This window comes from Anas acuta, chromosome 18 (genome assembly GCF_963932015.1).
Source record: "Anas acuta chromosome 18, bAnaAcu1.1, whole genome shotgun sequence".
Taxonomy (NCBI): Eukaryota; Metazoa; Chordata; class Aves; order Anseriformes; family Anatidae; genus Anas; species Anas acuta.
This window is the reverse complement of record NC_088996.1, coordinates 1,337,858-1,365,669: the sequence shown is the minus strand read 5'-3', so window position 1 is coordinate 1,365,669 and position 27,812 is coordinate 1,337,858. Positions and strand designations below refer to the sequence as shown.

Sequence of the window (27,812 nt, the reverse complement as noted above, 5' to 3'; positions counted from 1 at the left end):
TGTGAGAAGACTACCACAACCCCACAATACCTTCCGACCCCCAACCCCACAGGGTATTTCTGTTTGCTCTATCATGCTGCCAGCTCTCCTCTTTGCAGCCCACATTACACACAGCTGCCCCAGCTTTGACTGCCTCCAAACCTTTCCCATTTCCTCAGTTACAAGGATCTTCTCCAGCAGCAAAACATGGCTATACCACCACCCACACATACCCACACAGAGAAAGGAGAGCTAACTTCCAGCAAGCTAGAGTGGCTCTACATGTGTTTGTGCCTACAACCTGTCTGTTTCTACTGTGACTGGGTATAGAGTACCTTCCCAATGCCACTAATGTGCTATTTCATCCTTACCTCCAGTTGCAATATCCACCTTGAAATAGGCTGGCTTTGGCAATGCTCTAAACATGATGTCTTTCCCACCCTCCCAGGTCTCTAGTTTCCTTTCCTTTCTTATCCTTTAGTTATGTTTCTGTTTGTCTTAACCTCATTTATTAGGTCTTCCCATTCATGAGGAAACGTGGGATGGACTTTTCAGTAATTCTGGTGGGAGGGGATGCAAATTAATAAAATTGGTCAAATGAAGTTCTCTTAAACCTACCATCAGTCCTTCATATGTTCACCTTCAAGTTCAGTCAAAGTCAATCCTATTTATATTGCAAGTAAATCCATACACCTAACTGCTCACAACCCAGCATTCTACCTTTGCTGGTTGAGTGCAGTTGTTTCATATTGGTTCCACCATATCAACAGACTACTAAATCAGCTGATACAGAATTAATAGAATCAATTAATTATAAGCATCCCTTTCTTATACAAATGGGGAACAGAAATGAAATGAAAATTTATCCAACATTTTGAAGCCAAGACAGTGGGGAATGGATTTATTTGAAAACAGAAGGGGCAAGGATTTGAATGGAAAATGTGTTCCCAGCCCCTGCCGGGGAAGGGTTGACAAGCAGTGAACATTCAGGGTTTGGATGCTCTTGGATATTTCAGGAAGCTACTGGACATATCAGATAGAAGTAAAACATCTGAAGGAAGAGCCAGGGAGGGTTTAGAGCATTGGCTCAGACTCAGGCTTAAGGACAAGAGGAACTCAGATTTCTACTCAGCTCAAAAGTAGTATGTGAAAGTAATGTCATCTAATGGGTCTAACCAATTCAGTGTTCTCTGTGATTTATTTCTGTCAGCACTCCAAAACATTCACGAGAAACACAGCAAATGGAAAGTGCTAGGAGGAAGGTAGACGGAAGAATGCAGCATCAACAACAGGCCAGCATTAGATGTGGCATGGCAGAAACCTTCTGGAAGGAGCTTCTGGTGACTCTCTCATAAATCACTCCCACGGATGATGCTGTGTCTATCCTTCCCTGTCTCTGTCCTGGTTTCAGTTAGGACAGAGTTAATTTTCTTCCTAGTAGCTGGTAGAATGCTATGTTTTGGATTAGGATGAGAAGAGTGCTGATAACACCCCGATGTTTTAATTGTTGCAGAGCAGTGCTTACACCAAGCCAAGGACATCTCAGCTTCTCGCTCTGTCCTGCCAACGGGCAGGCTGGGGGTGCAGCAAGAGCTGGGAGGGGACAGACCCAGGACAGCTGACCCAAACTGGCCAAAGGGGTATTCCATACCATCTGATGTCATGCTAAACAATATATAGGGGTGGCTAGCCGGGGTGTGGAGGCTGGCTGCTCGGGATTAGGCTGGGCATCGGTCAGCAGGTGGTGAGCAATTGCATTGTGCATCACTTGTTTTGTACACATTATTATTACTGGTACTATTATCATCATTATTGTTATTATTATTGTTGTTGTTATTATTTTTTCTGTCTTAATAAACTGTCTTTATCTCAACTCACGTGCTTCACTTTCCCATTTCTCTCCCCCATCCCAGAGAGAGAGGGGGGAGGGTGAGCGAACGGCTGTGTGGTGTTTAGCTGCCGGCTGGGTTAAACCACAACAGTCTCAATGTAGGCAGTCAACATGATGGACCTGCAACACCCCCAACATCTTTGTCTGCTGACAGCCTGCTCTCCAGCATGACTGCTCTCAGGGAACACAAAAGAACAGCCTGACTCCATCAGCTATGAGAAACCATGTCCCAGCCCAACCACATGCCTGTTGCCATACTGCTGTGTCTGCAGCCCCATGACGCTAGTCCTGCTTTACCTCAGCACAAAGCTCTCCTTGCATCCATTCCCTCCTAATGGATCGTGGTGGCACGCTTCTCCAGCCTTCTGGGTTCTTGCAGCAGGCAGGAAGACAGGCTGTGAAGCAGCTAAAACTGTCCCTTCCCTGTTCTTCAGACACGGTATCAGTGCTAGCTGCACTGCAGGCTACTACGGACCACTGCTCCACAGTGAGGCAGCTCTTCAGGGGCATGGCAGCTAGCTATGCCAGGCCATATGCATTTTGGCAACAGAAGATGGATTCCCCAGCAGGCACATGCATTCACACCATGCACATCAGAGCCATTTCATGTGAACCTTGTGATAAGAGACTGCTTCTTAAGTGTCAAACACACCTCCATGGTGCCCTAATACTCAACCCGTATGATAGATGTTGCCATGCAGGAATGGCAGTGGGACCAGCTGGGGTCCCACTGCCATTATGCAGGGCCACATAAAATGACGTTGGCCAGTGATGGGACTCCTATACCACTGATGAATAGAGAATGTGGTGCAGCAGCATGTGGGAGACCAAGAGCGATTCGCAAATTGAATTAACAATTCACAGTTTGTGTAGCACAAAGAATTACAGGACTGCATGGAGAGCAGATATTCTGGGTTGGGGGTCAAGTAGCAAAAGGGTGTGCATTACAGGGACTGGTCAGATAGGTGGCACTTGTGACAGTCTTTCATCAGGCTGGACATGTTTGGGACACTGCAGGGCACCTCTTGGCTGTGTAGAGGACAGCTTTGAGTCTGAAGCACCCACGCAGAGGCAGCCTGTTACCATGACCAAGCAGAGTACAAATGGAGGGAGCAACAGGGACTTGGCCCTAGAAAGCAGTGGCACTGTTAAAGGGAAAGCAGGATGGACTAGAAAAAATCCTGTCTAAATACAGAGCAAAAAGAATCCTGGGAATTTTCCATGTAGACAACATGGGAGCAATTAACACCAAAAAAGGGAGAGTGAGTATGTCACACTCCAGGGACCCAGAACAAGAACTGCAGACAAATCCAGCTCTTCATGGATATCCTTCTAACATCAAGTGCAAGTGAGGAAAGGAAATGGCTGAGTTGACATCCAGTCAACCACTGGATGTGCTGATGGTATGAAGAAGCAGGGCATGAACGCATCAAACAAGGGCACGGACCGACATAGATTTTCCCTTCATTTCAGTGTCTGCATAAGCATCAACAACTAGACTGAAGAGCAGAAGTGGGAAGCAGTGATCCTCCCCTCACTTCCAAGTCCCCAGCTAAGCAAATACATGTAATGTGGGGTTTGACAAGAATAAATACACATACAACTCGCCAAAGTCTTCAGCTGTTCCATGTCGCTGATGAGCAAAGTATTATGTCTACGAAAACACAATTCTTGAAGCTCAGAACTAGATTTTCACTGGTTATATAACCAAGGAATTTTACCCGCAATGCAATGCCAATTCAAAACCGCCTGCACGTTACTAAACTGAATGGAACATACTCTTACTTGCTTCTTAAGCCAACGTGCCCCTGAAGCAAAGAAAATAAAAAGTTACAAGGAGTGAATAACTACCAGAAGGAGGTCAAATTTTACAATACACTAAGTAGAAGAAAATCTAGAGGATATAAATGTTCCCTCCCCTTCAACCACAGAAATAGATGGATGCAAGCTGGAAGCTGCCAGCCTCCATTGGAAATGATCAAATGATCTCCTCACAAACATAGAGCACACGATGGAAAAAAAAAAAAAAAAAAAAAAGGAAATGAAGTCCAGGGACTTCCCCTGGCTTTGGTTGATGATGGGAGCAAGGTAAAGCACTGCACATCTGGAAACAGGATTGTGCTGGCTGCAGCTTCAGAGTTATCTGTGCTAAATTCAGCTGCAAATCATACAGTGAGTTACAACCCAGGCCAATGAGAGTTAAAAGACCTCCAGTGCTCTGAAAGGGACTGGATGTGAGTCTTGCACACAAGAGCCATAAACTCCCTAATCTGTTGCAGCGTTAACCAATACATCAAATATATATATTGATTTCAGCAACTCTCAAGACAAAAATGCTATTTTCCCTATGGTGATGACTCCATTATCATGGCTTTTTCATTTAGATGACATTTCATTTAGATGGCAGTGCCCCACAAGGAGCTCAGCAAGTGCTCGCAGACAGGAGCATTTCTCGCTGCCCAGGCAACTCGGCTCTCAGGGCCAACTCCAAGCAGAAGCCACAGCAAATAGGGGAGCAACATTTCTGAACAGCTGCCCGTAGTGTTGTGCAATAGCAATGGAAAGCATCTTCAGGACCATAAATAACTAGTTTGGGAAATTCTTCTGCTATTCAGTAAAGGAAAATGCTGTCACTTTTCAGATTTTTTCAGATTGCTGTATTTTTCATGAATATTCCTACAGTGAAGAGCAACTTGCTCTTCCTTCAGGGCTAACCCCTGCATGGGCCTCTTGCACACTCAACTGGAGCATGGTGTGAGGGCCAGCAGCAGTGTAACACTACAACCCAAGCAAGGAAGCAAGCAGTGGGCTCAAAGCAGGGCTGGCAAGGAGGCACTGACTTGCTGGGCTCGCAGACCTGCCTCTCCTGCACGCAGCTGCCCCCTATCTGCTCACTGAGACTTCCTCCATGGAAAGGAATAAAACATTTGGAAGCCCCTTCCCTGCCCTCTCTACAGACTGGGCTGGGAGATCAGAGCCTATAAGGCTAGGAGGAACCTGATGTCCCATCTCCCTGGGAGATGCTCACCAACAGCTCACCACCATGACCACCACCTCCTAGGAGAGAAGCACACCTGCTCTGTGAAGTGACTGTCCTCGTGGGAACTCGCTGCACTGATTCCTGAGCAGACCAGACACAGACCTAGGGAAAGTGCTAGAGCTCCAGAAAGACAGACTTTGAGCCACTCCTCCTGGCCATGTTACTGCTCTGCAGGAAGTTTAGGGGGCTCTCCCTTAGGTGACACCTAATTCTGGCTGCTAAAGAGCTGAGGTGTCTGATTTCATTTGGATCTCCATTTTTATGTCTAGTAAAGCCTAATAAGCTTCCTGGATCTCCTCATAGGCATGCAGGAGCTCCCAGAAGGTGACCTCAGTGCTGCGAAAGCCTTGGTCTAAGAACACAGATGTGAGTCATCCACACAAGCAGCGAGGCAACTCAGTTGAATTTTTCAGAGGTTATACCCCTCCTCCCCAGCACTAGGTGACTGATGAAAAAACAATTAACCCTTTGTTTTCTCTGGATCTGTATCACAGAGCCGAGCATTACAGGGGTCCATGCAACATTCTACACAGCAGCCTAGTCAGGATGCAGCAGAAGACAGGGCTCCTCAGGCAGAGTGTGAGATACCAGAGCAAAGGCAACATGACAGTGATGGGTGGAACAGCTGATAGGGGAGCAGAGAAGAGGCCTTCTTCTTCTGCCTTCATCGCTGCATGGCTATGGACAAGCAGCTTCTTCCTGCTCCTCAGTTTATCTCTAGGATCCCAGTAGGAAAACTAAGCTCTGGGTAAACCTTTCTACGTTTCTTGATGAAAAAAAAAAAAACTACATAGCAGGTAAGAGTATTATAATTGTCGAAAAATACTTCAATTGTCAAAAAATACTTCAGCCAAAATATTTATCCATGCTTTAACTTTTTATTTCAGACATTCCTTTCCAAATCCCCTCTGTTCTTTGATTTCCTTTCCCTCCCCCTCGCCCAGGTCAGCCATGAACCCTGTGGCTGCAGAGAGATTATCAGCAGAGATCATGTTTCTAGAGAACAGCCTTTCCTCCCCTCCTATTTCCTTTACATATTTACTCTGAGAGAATGTTTCATTTAAAAACTTCTCCAGCAACATTTTCCAGGTGGAGACGCTGGTTTCCGTTCGCATGGGATTACCATCTCCTCCCAGTTGGCTTTTCTAACAGGAGTTTGAATTCCTCGATCTCAGTAGCAGGAAGATCCCAGGACAGCAAGGGACTGGTGCACAGGGGACACTCACTGGACACAGAAAAATTGGCAGGAATGTTTATGAGCCCAGTGAGACCTTATTGGGCTTCACACAGTATATTATTTATGACCATTATCTTGTTAAAAAAGGTAAACGTGGCTGTCATAAACTTGGATTAGAACAGCGCATTAGCTGGACAGCTGCTAAACAAGCTTCAATAATTTGCATTAGTAAATGGCTTAACTGATAAGTGTCCAAGAGTTTAAGGGGACCCTATTCAGTGGGAAATACAGCACTTATAATGGGACCTCAAAGGTATTTTTCCTTGGCCTACGGCTGATGATATTGCAGAAAATACATAATTAACATTGTTAAATCATTAAAATATTGTGTGATAAGTAAGTGCTCCTGAAGAACAAGTGCGAGCTGAGCTGCTTGGTAAGTTGGGCTCTGACTGGATGCTGACTCATTCAACCAGAAACAGAAAAAACAGCACTCTGGAGTGACAGACATGATCCTAGAAAAACAGGGAGTATGAAATCCCAGAGTAGTATCATGATTAAAGGCATGCAGCTGAGTGATGCACTAGGAACACCTGCTCTCATTGTATACTCCAGTAAGGGGACAACTGCTGGAATTTTGTTTGACTTCAAGGTCTACATTTGTAAATGGATGCAAAAAACTTGGAGGGCTTATAGCATAGACATTAACTACAATCCAATCTGCCTTAAAGACATAAACTGCTCAGTCTCTTAATCTCCTCAAAGAACAGCTTAAGAGGTGATTTCATCAGTCAGAAAGTACCTGCTGGAGAAAGAGGCCGTGGCAAGAAAAACATTCATAAATTCTTCAAAGTAGAAACAAAAGACCATGCCCATCCATTAAAACAAGGCTTGGTCATTAAAAATACTATATTAGGAGTGTAATTAATGACCAGGACCACTTCAAGTGCACTATGGATTCTCTGACACCTGAAAAGGCATCTTTAAAGCAGGACAGAAACTTTGGAGGGCTTCTTCATCTGGTGTTGTTCTGGAAGTCCACAGCTAAGTATCCCAGAGCTTGATGCAACTCTTCAATGCCATCCCCTCCACTGCTTATAAGAACTTCACTGGATTCACAGAGTTAAGCTCTGGAGAGGCAGCAGTTCTGGAGGGCTGTAAAGTACTGTTTCAGTGCGGCTAAGTAATTTCATCACAGAATATCACTGAGGGACTGCTATTTTGGTGGGGATGTTTTAGAAATCCTTGAAGTAATTAAGGCTGAATTGCCATGAGCTGTTACTTTTCCGGTCTCAATGATTTACCTTTGAGCATATGCAGGAAAGAAGAGGAGTCCAGCAGAAAGCAACGGGAAGACTTCTGATCCTGGAGGACACTTTAAGCAGTAGAAGAGGGAGACAAGAGGTAGTGTTCAGAGATGAAGTTACGGACATTTGAACCAGAAATCAAGTTCAACAAAATGCAGATGGTCATCAGCATTGTGTGGTTACTCAGACTGGAGTCACGACCAACTTGAGCCTTACGATCTAGTTTGTCTCTCTAAAAGATCTCCTCCATTCAACCAGAACCTGTTGGTGTGAGTGCAGGATCGAGAGGATTCCCCATCTGCATTCAGTCAGCTCAACTTCTGCTCTCACTATCCATGAAAATTTCCACCTGGAGAGCAGCGCCCTCACCACTAGCTCTAACCTTGATCCTTCTCATACTATGGGAAATCAGGAGCTTTTGCACTCCACAAGTTCTGGAGTGTCTGGTACTAAATGAACAGACTTAGAGGAACATTGCAGGCTGATGCCAGTGTCACAAATGGACTTGTGCCCCCTCTCTGTGCAGCCAAGACATGGAGGACTTCATAAGATTCAAGCTACTATTTCAGATTGAAAGCAATCTCAGAAAAATGGCCTAAAACCTACGACAAGACAGAATGAAATATATACCTCAGTCAAAAATTGAACTGAAGGCCATGGCCTGCCACAGCTCCAGGAGCTGGGACCCTCCAACCCTGGTCCATGTGCCCAACCCTGTCAATGCCCAGCTGAACTGCACGCTCCGGGAAGCAATGCCAAGCCCTGCTTGCCTCTCCATGTGCCATTTTTCAGAGACAACACTGAAGAATGGTCAGCCTCTGAGGGCTCAAAGCACTGCAGACATGCAGGGTGGAGGCTGTGTGCCCAGCTCCAGCAACACCCCGGAGGACACACTGCCCTTGTGTCCTGCCTGCTCCACTGCCCAGGGTGACACTGCAGCAGGGAACAGGTGGAGAAAGTGATGGCTGGACTTGGCTATGCCCAGACCTCAGTGCCAAGGGAATCTCTGGGGTAGCCTGGTGCTCTCAACCACATCTCACAGCCCCTCAGCTAGTGCCGTGCTCTCAGTAGGAAGAGGATCAGCACTGGAGTGGAGAGACTTCCTGCACTATCCCCATGGCACTCCTGAATAGGGCGCCTTGCCAGCCTCAACCACACAAGCAGCAAGAACCAAACAGCTCAGGGACAATGAGAGAAGCACACCTACAGAGCTGGGAGCTGTGTAATCCTTCTTTCTCCCTTCGCTGCCCCTGCCCACGCCCGACCCCACCCTGAGGAGCCAGACCCATACCTCTCTGCAGCTTCACTGCTCCACTGATCGTGTCTTCCTATGTGTGGCTTTGAATCAGCCTTTCCTATGGCTAAACAAGACAGTAGGGAGCTACTCTGGGGCCAGCCCAGCCAGCCATGCCCTACGCAGAGCAGAAGCTGTCCGCTGTTTCCAGCTGTGCTCACCAGCCAGGAACATGGATCAGACTGTCTCCTGCCTCCTCTTGGCTTGATGACACAAGCTCCACTCAGCAACCTCTGATGCCTTCCAAGGGCAAAGATCTCCCAAACCTGTTTTTTAAGCACTTTCCATGTAAATCCTGATAGCCAAAATTACCTTTTCCTTTTCAATATTCTCCTCCATGAAACTCACATCCTGGCCAACTGATTTGCTTACACAGGTGCTAGCACATTTACCCAGGTATTAACATGGGTAAACCAATTGCCTGTGCAGATGAGCAGCTGAAGGGTCGAGGTGGGAAGTCCTTCAAGCTGTAACCCTTGCAGGACAGAGAATAAAGCTCTGTCTTTTATCTGAGGATAAAGAACGTGGGCTCAGTTCCGCAGTGGAGGCTGCTCCACACAGGCTCTGCACCGCATGATGTAAGGAGCTAAGTTTGGACAGGAGAAGTCCCACACTGGGTGAACCTCACGGACAATTTTAGCTTATGAATGAGTAAGCAGAGGCATGTTCTCAGCCAAAACCACTGAAGGATGTGGGTGACATCAGCAGCACATGAGCTCAGAGAGCTGCGCTCAGAGCTTAGGCATCTTCCCAGGCATTTGCTACGCTTAGAGCAGTGTGGAACCAGCCTGTGCTGTGTGCAGAGGGACGGTGCCACATGTCTCACAGTTTCCCTTCAAATCTGCTTTCTCAGTCATAAAAATTGTGGCTGGGTGCCGAGTTTCAGATTAAAAAAAAAAAAAAAAAAAAAACAACACACAGCACAGTTCGAGCATCCAAAAGGACTTTAGCTGCATGAAGTCAAACCAACAGGCTGCCTGTTCAGTTAAATGAATGACCAAGCCCGATGAAAACCTTGGCACTGGGTCAGGAATGAAAAGCTGAAATGCAGGCTTCTGCTTGAGCTCTGCCCAGGTGAACAGGTTCTGCCCCAAGCTGCTCCATCCCCACAGCTTCTCCTTCCACATCCACAGGGAGGCTCAGGGAGCGTGGCACAGAGACAGCTTTGTTGCCTGTCTCAGGAATTCTTCGTTTTCTGTGCATGGCCAAACTCTGTACGATCCATCCAAAGGTGGGGACGCAGGCCCTCCTGGACACAGAGGCCAGCCCCAGCAGTGACGCCCACCTTTCCCACAGGAGAGTGAGGACAGCAGCACATCCTGTGTGCTGCTCTGCAGTGGCACCGCAGCGCTTGGGTTTTGCGCTTACCATCTAACCATGCACATGCGGGACAAGCAGAAGCACTGTTGCTGGGACAAGCATTAGCACCAAGAAGGCTGCTCTGTATACCCCTTACCACGCAGCTCTGTGCACGGCCCTCAATTCAATAGCTTGGGAAGGGTGGGAGAAGCAACACGGGGTGCCACCACTCAGCCACAGCTGGCACAGGGCAGCTCCAGGAGACCTGGGAAGAAGACCTGAGGGACAGAGGACATTCATGAGACAGTCATGTCTCTGTCCTGAGAGAGGTCCCAGAGAAGCAGGACAGGGCAGGACATCTGACCACCCACTGTCATGATCCTCACCTCCATAGCTGCTTCCAGTTTTGTCTCATCACTCCCCTCTGACACAAAAATTGGGATCTCTTGAACATCAAGGTGAAAAGTAGGTGAAAAGCCCCAGACTGTCAGCTTCAACATGGCACTTAAAGTCTCCTCCTCCGGCCCAAATCAGAACCATCAGCTGCACTAGCAGATAATGCAGGTCCCACCAGGGAGGCAGGGCTACTTGATAAAATCTTCAGGCGCTGCTGCTCTGGGAACAAAGCTGAAGGACCAGACCAGAGGGGACTGATCTTGCAGCAGAGTGAAGTTGACCAAGAGCTGCTCACCACTGACAGGGCAGTCAGGCTCTGCTTTCCCACAAACACCCTCCTCTATCCTCCTTTGTGCCACCATTCAGGCTCTGCATCTTCTCAACAAACCAACTGCATAAGAAATATTCTGTCTCCTTTCTTATAAGGTCTGCTTTATAACTACTAATCCTTGAACTGGCTCTCCATGGCTCAGAAGAGCAATGTAGCAGAAGAGAAGCAGGAGCAGCAGTCAGGAGGACCAGGAAATACCCAAAAGCCACCTCTCCCCTGCTGGTAAAAGCTTGTAAGGCTGGCATGACCGCACTGTGAAACCTCACCTAGAGCAAGTCCACAGTGCTGGCACCAGCACGGGTCTTGGGAGAACTCAGCATCATGCTGTCCACACAAACAGCCTGAGCTGTCCTTGGGGGCAGTCCTGCTATCCTGTGACAACAGGGAGGCTCCAGTCTTTCTTTCTTTCAGAGAACACAAGGCTTGTTATTTCAATGCAATGTCACATGGAATTTAAAGTCAAAAGCAAAACAATTTTTCCAGAACTGGCAGCTCCAAGGTTGACATGCTGCTTTCTGTGACAGCTCTAACAATTTTGGTTAAAACACAAAGAATTTGCTTAGTATCTGGATGTGGCTCCTACTGCCTGATCAGACTGCTCCCAGCCAAACTGGGAGACATCCAATGTTGTTATAAATGCCTACATGGAGACCCGGCTCCAGTGAGCATGGTGTTATCAGGTTCCTTAGATGGGCAAGTGCTCATACTACAAGAATTACTGCAAGTAATTCTTACTCTGCAAGTGCCAAGGAGCCCTTGCAGAGCAACGTACTCATCATCACAGAGTATCATCCAGCAGCCATTATTAGACCTGTCTTGTCTGAATGCAGTTACCCTGTGGTACTACAGTAGCCTTTACCTATTTTGCACTAAAGCCAATTACTTTCCCTTTGAAAGGAGCGTGACTGGCCTGACTTACTCCCAGGTATAGCCAGCACCACTACAGCCATCAGTTTTTGCTGGTGTAGATAAGAGAACTGGCAGTTGCATCTGCCTGCTGGGGACATCTCCCCATTTCCAAGGCTTCCTGGTACATGGAAATGCGCATGTACTTAGAGAGGAGTCACTGTGTCTGCAGAGAAGAGAAGAGGCCAGCAGTCTCCCACACCAGGTGCCAGCTGCTGGCTCATCCCACAAACTGTATACCATGCTAAGGCTCTTACAAACACAAACTGACTTGAAACATTTTTACTTGTTGAAAAGTGCAACCCAGTCTGGAGCTGGTGACAGAGGTGCACAAAGAACACAGTGCATATGGACAAGGAGGAAAATTAAGATGTTATCAACCACCCACCGAAGTCCCAAGGGAAATGAAGAAGCACGGCTATTTACAAACAAACTAGTAATTGTCATGTAGTGACTAAACCAACAGTCTATACAAAACTAACCACCTACCCATGGTTTTAAGAAAAAGTGGGAATATTAATACCTGCAATTATAGTCCACTGAATTTGTGAGGGAAAAGGGGAGAACAAGTTTTCAAGACCTGTATTTACAGAACTGATGCACACCTCAGAGGATAGGGAAAAGTCAACAGCATTCCTAACTCCATTAAGCAATGCTACCAGAACTGCCCACAGGATGAGGGGTGAATACTCATCCTCAGAGCAGGTTATCACAGCCTCTGCACTGGCTCCAGTCCCATCCTGGAGCACTACTCTCTGCTTCTGCCCTTAGAATCATATTCCCCATGAACACAATTGACTGTGCAACTCCAATTGATCCTCTTCTCTGCATAGACCTCCATACAGTTGCCAAAAGTACTCAGAGAGGAGACGCCCCTGTCCTCTCTCCAGACCCTCCAGGTCTTTATTTAAACAAAGTGCCCCATGTCACCAAGTTAGGTAGTTCTGGAACTTGCACATGCTTTGTTGTGCCACAGCAGTGGTTTCCAACAACAGAACGCATCGGTACTTTTCCATCCAGCTGGAATACTGAGTAACTAGATTCACTACAAGGACAGTGAACAGAAAAGACCGAAGCTCAAGAGCTCTGACTCTGTTTGCACAGATCAGAATCAGGGCAAACGGGTTTTATCTGACCATGGTGTGCCAGGAAAAGCCATAGGAGAGCAGTTACCTACACCAGATGTGCACCATAAAATAAAAAATAAAAATCTCTCTACCTTTTAAGTTGTCTTAACTACCGCTGCCAAAGTTCAATTCCAGAAAACATAGCATTTTTTTTTAGCATATTGAGACATAAGGTAGAGCAATCAGAGTTAAACAGTCACTGGAAATAGTTATATTTGCACCAGCAGATAAACAGCTCAGACACAAGCCACTCCTCAAAATTCAGCTCAGGTGAAACCCAAAAATGCATTTTCAAAACAGCCAGATGTACAGAAGTATTTGAATCCTCAGACAGCTTTCAAAATCACAACCACAGTTTTTATCGCTGGGAGATGGAGGGAAGCAAGCAGGACAGACTCACAGGAGCCATAGCTCAGACCAAACAATTTCCATGCTGCTGTTCCGCTACTGCTACTCTCCAGAATTACATTTTCCTGGAATTAAGTTATGGCATGCTTTGGAAATAAAGTGGATTTCAAAAATCACTATAATTCTGAAAGATTTTACTCTGCAATCACTGCTATGATATAATCTTACCATAATAAATGGATTTCTTGAAGACTAAGAAATCCTCACACCCAAATTGCACTGCCTTCCCCTCTGTACTGTGCTGTTTTTTGGAGTACGAATGGGTGCCTCTGCAAGATACAGAAATGCTCTCTGTTCCAGTGCAACTGCAGCATTGGCAGCAGCAGAAGAACCCAGCTAAAAAAAAATAAAAGGGAATTTGGTTGCTTTGCCACTGCCTGGATGTTTTTGCTGACACTGCCAGCAACAGCGCTTACTCTAGAGTTTGGTTTCTTCTGGTAAGAGAGTGTTTACCCCATTTGAACCAAGCTAGTACTTTGGTCAGTCATGCTGTGCTAGGCTTGATGAAGGGGGATAGTAACCTGCATATGAGCATGCCAGCAACCTCACACATCCCACTCACCGCCATGTATGGTCGGCACCCTGCATCCCGTGTTTTGGCAATGGAGTCTACAAGCTGTCCACTAATGCCGAAGTCACAGAGTTTAATATTTCCATTTCTGTCCAGAAGAATATTGGAAGGTTTGATATCTGTAAGGGAAAGAAATTTAAACTGTTAAGTCATGGCCTGATGTTTCAATTTCAAAAGCAGCAGCTGCACAGAATCAGCACCAGTAGCGAATGCTGTGCACGGCCTTGGCATGGGACAGGCAGGAAACAACGTGGCATGCTCATCACCTCAGGTTCCGATCAGCAGCAGCAGCAGGAGATGGAGCCTGCCCCAAACAGGTTGTGGGCTCAGAGGTAAAGGCAGACACCCAACAACCCTCAAATACCACTACAACAGTCTGACCACTGCTTGGTATGCAAAAACATAGGTTGGAGGAGCAGGGAAACAGCCACCACCTGTGCAGAATCTGTTTGCTTTCCAATGCTCACACCTGTGGCAGTACCCATGCAAGTTACATTTTGACTTGATGCAAAGGCTGATTAAAATTCTTGTAATTATTTTGGTAGGCAAGAAGAAAAGATACAAACTTACCTCTGTGAATGATTTTCAAGTTTTCTTTTAAGTGGTTTAGTGCTTTCACAGTCTAGGAAAGAAATACAGAAATAAGCAAGCGTCATAAGATTCCTGTGATTATTAAATTATTGGGAGTTCCAAGAAGAGGGGAAAAACATTAAATATGAAAAGACATCAATGCTGTAAATAGATGATTAAAACATTTTTCTCATATTTTTTCCTGCAAAGAGGTGACAGAAAATAGGGGAAGTGGTTAAGTAAAACATTTGTAACCTTGAAAGATCACACGTTGGAAGACAGAAGCAAGAGATGAAGTTAAGCAATTTCGGATATTAATTATCTTCAGTAAGAACTTATTTCAAGCCCTACGCTGTACTCTTCCAGTAAATAATAAATGTCCTATTCTGCTGTTCCCATTCCACTGGCTGAGCAGCAGCTCCTCATGTCAGTGGCGTAAGGAGCAGCAGATAAGGCTGTTCTGATTCACCCACTCACCATCAAGTGGAAAAGATATTCAGAGAGCCTGGTATATAAGATAATTAAAAAACACAACAAAAGAAAACAGCTGAAAGATCAACATTAATTAATTTCACTTCTATTGAATAAAACACTGAAATATATGGCCAAAAGATTGTCTTAATCATGATGGCAATTGGATGTTCATGTTGAGCTGCTAAGTTCTGCAAAGTTGTGGGAAGACAAAGTCTAGCAATGAAAATCTTCCCCTTCCTGCTTGCATTTTCCAATGTGCACACTCCTTCCTGCTCACACAACCCTGTGTTCAAGCATTTACATAATTAAAAACTTTGGCAGCCTCTGTGATAAAATTTTTTAATGAACCAGGACTTCCAGGTTAAGATGAAGAAAACAACAATCATGTTCTCTACCTGCTGAAGAAGCCACCTGCATTTTAAGAGCCTTTGCTCAATGCCACAAGAGATTTCTCTGGACTGGAGTGGCTCAGTTTACCAGAGATCCAATGGACGTGACAGAGTTTCAGGGGCAGCAGCAGGACAGAAGTTTCAGGATACCTTTCAACACCCTTTTGTCCACAATCCAAGACCAAAAACTTTTTTTTTGCAGGGCCAAAACTTACCCTTGTGTTTAGACAACCAAGGGTTCATTTTGGCAGAGCTAAGTATAATTCTTAAGGGCTTCTTAAAGGTACCCTCACTTAGAAAATAATTCCTTCGCTTCACTACTGGAGGAATATACATACACAGAACATGAAACAATCCAATGCCAGAGGACCTTGGGGAGACAACGGCCTCGATGGAGCAGGGGTGTGCTCAGATACTTGGGATCAGACTCACCTCATTTCACTTGACCATCTGAAGTGCCATGAGATAGGAACCCGGCTCCTATACAGAGACACTAACCTCTTCCCACTGACTTCAGAGAGAGTGCATGCAACTTAGACCAGAAACCTACTCCTACAAGCTTAGTGGGGTTCACCTCTCCTGGCTATGCTCAACCCCTTTTTCCCTTTACAAACGTGAGATGGGGAGACAGTTCATTGATTTTAGATAAATCCTTGGGATGAGATAAACTGCACCTAGCTTCCAGGAAAGCCACCTCTGTCTGGCACCTGGCTCCTGCCACCCATGGTCCTGCTGAGCAGCATTGCAGGATAACAAAAGGACTACATGCAGATGCAGCTCCTTGACAGCCCCTCCCAAACACAGGGCTCACGGTGTGCTCAGGACCTGTCAGTGCCCTAGCCCTCCCGCTGTTACAGGAAGGCTGTCTGGAAAGGCAAGTCATGTCATTTGACAAGGTTTTGCTGACATCCCCACGCCATTTCAGTGCCACAAGCTATGAGCCTGCAGCAGAGGCACAAGCTGCCCCACTACAGAGCTGCCCCCTCCTGCCCACAGTCAGCAAACAATCCTTCCCAAATTTCTGGGGCTCTGAATAGAAATTCTGGGGCCTCTGCATACAGATTACAGATGCCAGGACTTGCTTCTCTATCATGCGTTATGTCATGCTAAAATTAGAATACTCTCAAGGTTCGTTAAAACTGTGATACGATATAACAGCAGAAGTTGTACTGCATACATATCAAGCAGTTTTTTTGTTTTTGTTTTTGTTTTTTTACAAGCAAGTAAGAGAGATCTGAATATTTCAAATCAGCTTTAAAAAAAAAAAAGTTTAACAAAATACTCACAGCTAAAGTGATTTTTCCTAGGATTTCTTCTGGAATAACATCATCTAATACACTATATACATATTTGTAAAACTTATCAAACGAGGTAGACATGAGCTCCATACAGATCCAACAGTCACCCTGGAAAAAGAAAAGAATCATTGTAACTGACAAGCTTAAATGAGAAACAAAAGCCCAGAGAGCATCCCTTGAATCCAATAAAACACAAACAGCAACCTGCATTTGACAGGAAGGATAGATTTCACCTTGATTAATTTCAGCCATTTCAGCAGCAAGTCTGAATTAGTCATTGAGAGCAATGGAAGAGTAACACCAATACGTACCTTTCCTCCACTCCATTTACCAGCAGAGAAATCTAACCAACAAGATCAGACCTGACATTACAATTCAGATGCCTGAACCTAAATGAATCAAAGTCTCAAAAACTGCCTGGCTCTCAAAAACGCTGATGGCACAGTGAGATACAACCATGCACAGTAAGATTGAAAAAAGACCCTTGCAGTTTATGACAACTCTGCATGGGTCAGAGAACATTTCATACCACATTTTGAGGTATGATCTGAGCAAGAGAAAAAGAAAATAGATTTAAGAAGGTGTGTGTGGGGGGGGTTGTTGATTTATATCTTGCAGTTAAGTTAAATGCAGAAAATTGTAAGACATATCTCTGTTAAGCTAAACAATCATAGGAGGGTAACATGTTTATGAAACTCTCTCCTGAGATCTGTGAATCAACTTGCTCATGACAGATTTGCTGGGGAGAAGAAATGGATTCCCACAGAGATGATATATAGAAGGATTTCATCTTTTGTCATAGTATGTATCTAGTATATGGTGATAAATGGCTTAGCCACGGATTGATCTAAAATTTCACATTTTTGAACATTTTAACTCCAGTAAAGGACAACTGAATGCTTGGTATGACTTGTTTCTATAGAGTATAATGCACTTCATGCAATGCTTCATTGCTAGGAAATCACCAGAACTACAGCCACCCTCCCCAGAAATTACACATTCTTATCTTCTACAGGCTGTATCACAATCAGTGTTAAAACCACGTTAGCTGTCAAAAGTAGAGTGGAAAAGACGGTTGGCCAGTCTGGTTGTCTCATTCTGGTTAGGCACCATCCAAAACACTTGTGTGAAGAGCAGTAGCTCCCGCAGGCAGCACTGCCCCGGCTGCCTGGGTGGCTCAGAGCACTGGGTGCCTGCCTGGCGGTGACTTCTGCCTGGTGGTGACTTAGTTGCATATTCCTGGAATACAGGAGGTAAGAAATAGAGGAGAAGCCTCCTTGTACTGCAGAAGGTAGATTTTTTCCCCTCAAGAACAAAAACACAAACATGCAAAAAGTACATACATGGAAATTAAATTAGGAAAAAAAAAAGAGAGAGAGAGAGAGAGAGAGAGTATAGGCATTCTGGCAGTGCAGCAAAGCCCCGTGCTCCCATCCCGTGCACCTCCAGTCACTTCTGTCTGAAGCAATCTGCCGGTGCTCATGTCAGCCAAGAGCAATTCTCAAGCTGTACTCAGATTAAAAAAGCTTGCAGAGCCATGTGTCTTAAAGCCAAAAAGGGGGGTTGTGCCCACTCAGAATGACCTCCTGGACACCATGAACACACACCGAGGAATGAACAGCATCCACCAAGGCCTGACTCCAGTCCAAGCACTTGGTTTTTTGGGAACAGAAGGGGCCAGCAAAGGTGGTATCAGTTCATCGCCCACCCAATGGAAATGGCTGGTACAAGCCTGAGCCCAGAGAACAAGCATTTCACCTGAAACAAAGAAAAAGACACTGATCAAACAAGCACTGTGCTGAACACAGAGGCTGAGACACTGCCCAGAGAGAGGCAAATGCAGCACAGTGGAAGAGGACACAACTGGTGTTTCAAGTGACTGACATGAGCCAGTCACAGAGAGAGACATGGAGAAAGGAGATCTCAGGCTGCTGGATAAAGGTTGGAATGGATGGATTTGGATGAGAACTTGATCCGATTTAAACTGCAGAAATTAAATTAGGTAACACATGCAAAAAAAAAAAAAACTTTTCAACACTACAAACAAATGCAGACTGCAGCTATGGCACGTATCATCAAGAGCGGCTAAGAAAAGGTAAGTGGATGCACACGAATCAGGTGAAATTGGAACCACACCAGACCACTACAAACTATCCACAGCGAAAGCAAATACAGACTTAGTTCTACTGCCTGCAAGTTTGTTGAAGACATTGCTTCTATTTTGACCAGCTTTGCATTAAAAAATTGGTAATGTGCTATACTCCCATGCTGCTGTGCCAAGACTATAGGGAACTGGATTCATTCAAGAATGCCAGAATAATACCGACCACCTGCAGCCTCACGTTTGTGTCCCATCGCACTAATACGTCAGTGTCTTCAGTTGCCCAGGTTACAATGGGATCATGTTTGTACAGGAAAAGCAAACTGAAGTGAAACAACAAGCAAGGTTATCAGAGCTGTGTCCATAACAAAAGCTTCACAGCATACTTTGTATGCCTGCAGGGTTGCAATGTGTGTGTGACTGAGCACTCAAACATGTTCGTGTGTAATCACAATACAAACTACTCATGATCAAAAGCACCAAAGGGAAAAAAATCAAGAGATGGTTTAGTTGCTGTCTTGAAGTACCATAGAATGATATAGAAATCCTGAATGGGAGCATTTATTGATCTGGTAATATTAAAATCTACCTGATCAACGTGAGTTCCTGTCAGCAAGATCAGTGAAGAAAGATGACAGCTTTTCGATTACGCAGTTTCATTAAGACTGGTGATGAGACTGAAAATCCTACAAGTTTTCATCTCTTCCTGAGACTTGAAAGGACTTACCTAGAAGCAAAGTTGATGAATTTTACTGGGAACAAAGAGGAAGACTGGCAGGAGCAACTACATACTTGTCATCCAGCCCCTTTCTTAGCAAATTATACAGAGAAATGCTGATGTGCATGAGAAAGTTCTGCTTCACCTTGAATTGCGAAGACAAAACTATCTTAACAGAAGTTTATCTTCAATTTATGCTTCCAGGTCAGGTTGATTTTCAGGTTGATTTCTGATTAGAAAATGACAAAGGAAACATTTTTTCTCTTCCAGCCATAGCTATTCTTCCAAAGAACTATATTTTAGTCCTTTTCAGGTACTAAATTACCAGGTACTAACGCACTTCTTGTAGGCATACCAAAAAATACCCAGGAATGCCCTACACTTACTATTTCATTCAAAGTACCACTGCCTATGCTCCAGGACATACACAAAAACTGTGTCTTAACCAGCAACTAGGCTGCTTCAATTCCTGAATGCAGTGTCCTTAGTTCCGAGCCCACAACTGAGCATGTCACAAAGATGCCACTAGGCTGAAAAGCAGCTTGGCACTAAAAGGACCTGGGGTCTTGGTGGACACCAAGGTGAACATGAACCAGCAACATGACCTTGCCACAAAGAAGGGGAATGGTATCCTGGGCTGCATTAGACAAAGCATTGCCAGGAGGCTGAGGGACGTCATCCTTCCCCTCTGCTCAGCACTAGTGAGGTTAGTTAGACCTGGAGTGCTGGGTCCAGCTCTGGGCTTCCACTACAAGAGACATGGAGCTACTGAAGACAGCCCAACCGAGGGCCAAAAAGATGATAGAGTTCAGCCTGGGGAAGCAGCAGCAGCTCAGGGGGGGGCGGGGAATCTCATCAATTTGTATAAATACCTGAAGAGAAGGTGCAGACAGAATAGAGCCAGGTTCTTGTCAGTGGTGCCCAGTGCCAGGACAAGATTCAGTGGACATGAACCAGAACACAGGAAGCTTCCTACGAATGTCAGGAAACACATGATAGTGCAGGTGACTGAGAATTAGCACAGGTTGCACAGAGAGGCTGTGGAATCTCCATGTTCAAAAGCTGTCTGGACATGGTCCTGGGCAACCTGCACTAGGTGGCCCTGCTTGAACAGGTGAGTTGGACTAGACGGCCACCAGAGAAGATCCCTTCCAGCTTCAACAAGTCTGTGATTCTACAAAATCAATACTTGCGGATTTATCACATTAGTGCAGGGCAACCTTTTACACAAGTAGCATCTATACTAATGAGAGAGAATCAAGACCCTCATCATCCTCCCTTTTCCTTACAAGACACAAAGGAGCTTTTCCTAGGGACTGGGGACTGCTTGCTTGCACAGACACCTCAAGCAGTTCCAAAACTGCCAAAGATTTCCATAGTCAAGTAGCATGTTGGACGTCTCCACAGAAATGCTAAAGAGATGGTATATCACATACGGAGTCTTAGTCAGGTGGAAGAATTATCTTTATTGTACCAAGCATACATGAAGATTTTGAAATAACAAATACTACAGATTTAAGAGCCTGTCTGAATGGCATGTCTTCTGCTGGCACTTGAGACAGTCTTGAAAAGTCTTTGAAATGGCTAGCAGCTATTCTGAATATTGTACTTATATCATATAATTGACAGAGATCTTAGGGGGTGCAGAGACAATTCTACCTCAGACTGAGAATGCAGGATATTGGAAATATTTATTCCTCTCCTGTTTCTTTTTCTAGTTGTGGCTATGTCTTGTCACAGAGAAGTTAAACTGACTGTCATTTTCTTTTTCTGAATGCTTCTGTGCAGTACGAAATTTCATGGAATATTAATTACTTTCATTCATCACCAAGTTTTAACTTTTTACCAATTAAAAAAAAAGTTTTTGGAGAAGTCTACAAAGGTCATATAACCTGAAAATTCCTGTACATCTTATAGTTTTGAACTGAGTGCTTATTGGACCAAAACCCCAGGGCGGGGTTTTAAATACTGCTTTCATGAGTTGGTAACAGCAACTACTTAAGGAAAACAATATATGTAAGATGAAAATACTTTCCAGGGCACTGCAAGTGACATTCCAAAGCACCTTCCTGTGAGCGCCTCAAGAAGAGAACACAGAGCTGGCATCAGCTGACTGAGGATATGCTCACAAGTCACATCAGGAGCAGCACTGTGCTACTGGCACACCCACACTGTCTCCTCCCTCACACCAGCAGAAGGTCTCATGGGGTACTTTACCTGGCTTCCCAGGCTTATTTTACAACTTGCAATGAGTTCTGCATTGATCAAATTTGTCAGTTATTTAGTTTGTTTAAACTTGGCTCAGTTGCACTTGCACTGCGTAGAAGTCACCGCTGCCGTCCCAGGTCAGACAGGGCTTTTTTCCTCTTTCCCTCTTGAGAAAAAAAAGTAACAAATAGTTGCTTTAAACAAGTAGCTAATGTGGTCATGATAACCAATGAAACATTCCCAGCCTTAGAGGAACAGTCTCAAACTAAATTAGTTGTAAAGCCTGCGGCAGACACACCAGGAAAGACAACTGCTTTTTTCTCAGATTTCTGCCTTCCAAACAGTAACTCCGAGGGAGAGAGTCTCGGGGTCACCCATGGCAGACGTATGGTTCAGCCGGTGCCACAGTGACATCAAGGTCACAGCTTCACAGGTCCGGCAACAAGATATGGACTGAGCAGTGTGCTCTGCCATAATACACCATGGGTTAAGATGCTGTCGGCTGAGGGACAACCACCGCTACTTCCCAGAGAAGACTCATTCCTGAGTCAAGTTCCCCTGAAGGGTGATGGTTAACAACACTTGGCATTCATGCCCTGTCTGATTTTCATGTCTCGATGGTATCACTGTAGCTTATTGTACTCAAACTTTTCAAGAGGATGCTTCAAAATGGTCAAAACTGCCAAAGACCAATTAGTATTCAAGGGGAAAAAAAGATTTTTTATTTATTTATTTTTTTTAAACCTTTGCAAATCAAAACTTGTCATACTTAGGAGAGGCTGCCACAGCAACTTCTCTGTTTACAGTTGTTTTCCTAACTGCAAGCTGGAATATATGTCTGTCCTCAAATTAAGTCCTTCAACAGTTTTGTCCAGTTTGGTTTACTACTACTACTCCCTGACTGTCAAGACTCAGAAGCTGAGCTCTGTTTCTCAGCACAAACAGCTCACTCTTCCAGACAGGCTTCCTGCCTTTCAAAACAGCCCAGCAGCTGTCCTGCTGCCCTCCCTGAAGCCTTCTTGCTAATTATTTGATTGTGAGAGCTGCCTACTCAGCATTCAAGCTCCTCTGAAGAGACTCAAAGTGAAGTCTTTCACCCTTTAGGAGCAGAAGGAAGATGACTTCTCATCTGTAGCTCAGTCTATCCCCAGAGAATCTGAGTCCTGGCTCAGAGCAAAAGGTCCCAAAAGGATGTGCCTTTTGGAATGTTTTTCCTTACTTTTCACCTTGAAATCCAGGAACAAAGGGCTTAGTTTACATGTGTCTTGCTATAGGACTTCCTGAGAGAGGAATCTTTAGTAACGTCCCACATGTTCGTATACTCTAGACGATGGTGCAGCAGTGAGCTGGATCAGTTACTTTGTGAACGAAGAGCAGGAGGGTGAGACAGGTTCAAACATACTGGTGAAATTCTTTTTTCCCCTTAAATACTTGCTCTCTCTGCTTTCTCTGCTGTCATAGTTTCCTGCCTTTAAAAAACTTAATTAACGTTAGAGCATGTAATTAATATGACAAGACAGACAATCTCATCCAAGTTTATCTATCAGTTTGTCTTGCATACCTCTGAGGTGTGTGCCAGCCATGACAGACTGAGGAGAGGGGGAAGTTTGCTTCCATTTCAGAAACACACACCACCAATGCTGAGGGTGTGGGCAGAGGGGATTTCAGGGACAAACACAATATACCCCTGAGTGACCTTATTGAAGTCTTTCCCAGAGCACCCAAAGAATGCTGCCTGGTTGCAGGAAGACAGGATTTTTTGACAAAACAAAGGGTGCAGCAAAGACCAGGCTGACAGTTGGATGTTGATCAAGGTAGGTTTCTGTATTATTTATGTATGTATACTTACATTCTGAGATGCGCCTCAAGTAGCAGAGGTGACATGCTCTCGCAGTTCTGAACATGTTGCTCATCAGCAATCTGGCAAGATATTGTCTTGCCCAGAGACTTTTCTTCAAACCAGCTGACAGCCTTATCATTTGTATTTCAGCAAAGCTGCAAACTTTCAGCCAAGGCTGAGGCTCCACACTTGCTAGGAGTTTGAAATGCGTGAACAGGGACAACACCTTCTCACTCAAAGTGTTCAACAGGTAAGACCAAGCAAAGCATGAAAAAAGTAAATTATTTTAATCCTTATTCTAGGGACTGACATTTAAAGCCAGAGGAATAAACTGACGAAATAACAGAGAAAGATTCTCCAGAAGCGGAAATTAAATATTCAGTCCCAATTTGTGGTTTTAATTGCCAGATTCACCTTCTCCCTCTCAACAGCTCTCCATTAATGCCCCAACAGACTCTGCATAGGTTGCTACCAGATAATAAGCAAAGATGAACAGCAGCAAGTAGGTCTCTATTTTCCTTCTTCCCTTGGGTAGGTGTACAGGATTTAGACTCAATTAGAGGAAAACAGGCAAGCATGGCGTAAGACTGTCCAGGCTGTATGCAGAATGCCAGTTTCCCAACTGTTTTTTTTACTGGTCATTCAAATGCAATGGGAGTACCTGAGCAAGGCACAAAGAGAAAGGAGGACACTTTCTGTGTCCCTGCAGCAAAATATATTCTTTGAAGTACAATAAGTAGATGCTAAAACAGTCACAAGCACTCAGTGATTAACACTATATTCCTGGACATGAATAAGTGAACTATGTCAGAATTAATTACAGTCAGCTTACATAGATTTTGATGCTCTAATTCTGGTCTTCACTTTGTATAATTCATGAAGCATCATATTGAATAACACACTCTACAGCACATACAATATCTATACGCATAAAAGGTCCAAGCAAAATGCCAAGCCTTAGGGTGGCTATTGCAGATATTGCTCCTTTCGAGAGCACTCATACAATTTTGGTCTCCATCCCAAAAGGACAGAGTAGAACTGGAAAAGATGCAGAGAATGGCAAGAAAGATGATCAAAGGTCTGGAATAGATTCTACGTATGACACACGTTTGCACTTTTCAGTCTGGAGAAGACGTAACAGAGATACGGCAACAATCCACAAAATCCTCAGTGGCTTAGAGAGAATTGGAAAGGAGCAACAACTAACTTCCTCTTCAAATACAAAAACTAGGGAAACCACTAGGGGCACCATTCAGAACAGCAGAATGAAAATTCAAAATCAATCAAAGTGACTGGCCTTCAAGTGACAGACAGACTACCAAGGGAAGTGCCTCTCAGGGAGCACCAAGGATGCAAAAAAATGTACATGTATCCACAGGGAAAACAAACCATTTACTGGACAAGAAGTCTAGGAAGAATCATTAAGCAAAAGATAGCATGCAGAGCTCAGAAGACATTCAGGTACGTACAACTGAAGGTTATGGCAAAGTATCACATGTGCTTTAAGCAGATCCTTTGGGCCATCCCCAGAGACAGGACCACCCACTGGTCTGACCCAGCCAGGTCGCTTATTTTCTTACACATCTGCAGGTACAAGCCACTTCAAGGAAGAGGCACTTCAATTATGAGTCTCTGACACAGCCCTGGTATGTACATATGTACAGATATGTATCTGATCACAGCAGCCACCTTTATTACAAGGACACTGAGTTTGCACGCATCCTCCATATGGTCATATCTGATTACTGACATAAATCACATTTGTGTTCAAGCGCAGTGCCACAGAGCTGTGCCCAGCCCAGCAGTGCAGGGGGGAACCACAAGTTCATCAAATGAGAAAAACAGGAGAGAAAGAGACCGAAATATGCAGACAGACATAACAATGAATGGGAATAGCATCTATGTGTTCAACACTACTCAGACATCTGGATATCTTGGTTAAATAACCTTGATGAAAGGTACCAAGCTAAAAATCCTAACATAAATTAACATTCTCTTCCTTATTCCGTGTTGGCAACTTCAACAAAAAAAAAAGGTCAAAAAAACGAACAAAAACAAAAAATTCTGCTATAAATGAAGCAAGTTTGGAGTTCCCACCTCTCTGAAGAGCGCACCATAAAACTGAACAATATACGGGCAGTCACTGCTTCGCATTACTACATCAAGGTCCATCAGAAGCTGCTTCTGTTCTTTTTCATCCACTGTCGACCGAATTCTCTGAAAGAGGAAGAGTGGCAGAGACTTTATCACTTACATGCCATTCCTGTATCTTCAGAACCACTACTGGAGCAACATGCCAGGGACCCCAAACCCAAAGCTGAGCAGGCAATCCCCAAGGCATGATAAAACACACTCAAGAGAATTGAACCATTTTCAAATCAGAATTTTAACTGAAAACCCCAAAAGCCATCAATACAGACTATAAAATCTCCAATCAAATTTTACTCTTATGAGCATCAGCATTTTCAGATGAAATGGCAGCATGAAATTAAAGAGCAAAGATTTCATTGAAACCTACAGTAAATCGATACATTCAGGTTATCATTTCAAAACATTCCCATGGAGTTCTTAGCCATGTTGGATGGGGCTCAAAGACTGATTTGATATTTAACCAAGGAACATTATGTTTGAAATGACTAAGAAAAGCAAAGAAGGCAAAAAGTTTTCCTACACCTTGCCTTCACCATGGCTGGCACATTGGAAAAGGCCCATAATGTAATCGAGGGAACACATTGCTCTGGTAATGCTAATGGTGGGCAACAGTCCTCCTCATAAAACTAACAACTCTACCTTTACTGGCATAGCTAACACTAACTATGAAAGATATAGATTATATGCTGTATGTTTAAAAATGTATATATACCCGCTATACTTTATAGTGTATATATAAGGAAAACTCTGATTTGGGCTTGAAAGAGCAATTTAAGTTTGAAAATAAAAAAAGAGCATACATCGAACCATGAAGCTCATTAAATGAAGGATGGAGGAGTCCATCCACAGCTTTTCATGTAATTTTACAGATATTTAGCATCTTGCACTAATTAAATGCATTATCTGAAACACTAGTGAGTAAAATAATGATACTGAAGAACTGAGTCACACTGAGAAATCATCAAAAAGCAAGAAAAAAAAATGACAAGTCCAAAGCAAGAGAAACAGCCTGGACCCTCCTTGTGGAGAAAAGCTATCTGGCTATCCAAGAAAGAAAAAAATGTTCAAGGTTGTGGGAAAAACCTGCATGATACCAAAAGCCAGTCCCACTGAAACTGTTTGGCAGAGCTCACTGCCCTGTGAGCAGCTGCTGTTGGCAGCAAGACCACAAGCATTAGCGAGCACAAGGCTAAGCATATGAAGGTACTTTAAAGGTTGGCTGTTCCTATTACATCACTTGAGATTATGAGTGCATTATTATGTACCTTTGGACTATTTTGTGATGATCCACACAAAGTGAGGACTGTATGGAGACTACAATTTCCTTACCTTTGCTGTATCCTGGTATTTTGGTATTTCCCCATTCATTTGTTATGTTCTAGCGGTTCTAGTTTGGCCTAGAACAGTAATTGTGTTCATACTGCCCTTTTCCCTCCCAATGAATTCTAGAGTACTAGGGAAAACTAGTAAGAGCCTTGCCCAGCACACCCACAATCTGTAACATCCACACCTTGCAATGTCACTTAGTGGGTGGAATTTTGTAGTTGCAAACAGAGCAAGACAACAGCTCAAGGGACTAGTAATGAAACTAAAACTCTTCACCTCTAGGTCACTGGTTCAAATCTGTTTCGCAGAAGTTTAGTCACATAAGTGAAGAAGGTCTGATAAGTTCAATCATTTCTTTGTCTTGGATGTACATCATATAGAGCTCTTCAACCCTGTGCTGACATATCAAAGGCTAAGAAGATTAGAAGTCTCTGGATAGCACATCAGCAGCACTGTATGAAATAATAATGATGTTGCTCTGACCTTGATAGAAGATGATGGATGCCAAAGCCACTGTGGTGGGACCTCTGAGGAGCAGTTTTGTCTCCCACTGAGATGCTACCCACTCCTCTGAAAATTTCACAAAACAGGTAAGAAGCAATACCAAAAGATCTTTTCTCCATACTGTAACTCACAGCTCTCTTCTGTGCCAATTCCATTAACTCCCTTCCCCCAAAAACCTTTCTCCTGGTCATCTCCTCAGACTCCCTCTGCATTCTTTTCACAGCTGCACACTTCTGTCTCAGCCATCCCTGCAGCATGCTTCTCAAATTCTACAACTTCACCTGAAAGTACCTCATCCCAACTCTGACATTCTCTGCATCTTCTCTGCTCTTACTTCTTAAAATCTGGAAAGCATTTGAGATATTTGTATGGAGAAGGTAATTTTAACGGCACCCTGGAACAACAGCCAAACCCAACAACTTCTTTTTCTAGCCACAGTCTCCCCATGGAGAAATAAAAAGAGCAGGCAGAGGACCCCAAGGATGTACAGTTATGTAAAGGTTATAA

The 27,812-nt window shown here is 44.3% G+C and overlaps 1 protein-coding gene across 9 annotated transcripts in view; it reads right to left on the bottom strand.

Moving 5' to 3' along the window:
* MAP2K4 (mitogen-activated protein kinase kinase 4) overlaps positions 1 to 27,812 on the bottom strand; it is a 102,517-nt gene that overhangs the window by 10,469 nt on the left and 64,236 nt on the right. For 7 of the 9 annotated variants that reach the window (XM_068655306.1, XM_068655307.1, XM_068655308.1 and 4 more), the window contains 4 exons: positions 25,422 to 25,541; positions 16,446 to 16,565; positions 14,297 to 14,348; positions 13,718 to 13,845 (listed from right to left, as the gene is read on the bottom strand). In XM_068655306.1, the coding sequence (XP_068511407.1) occupies positions 13,718 to 13,845; positions 14,297 to 14,348; positions 16,446 to 16,565; positions 25,422 to 25,541 (420 nt within the window). Of the gene's footprint in view, positions 1 to 5,768; positions 6,136 to 7,391; positions 7,463 to 13,717; positions 13,846 to 14,296; positions 14,349 to 16,445; positions 16,566 to 25,421; positions 25,542 to 27,812 lie in introns of those variants that run through there. The other 2 variants (XM_068655313.1, XR_011088819.1) reach the window with 2 other exon arrangements.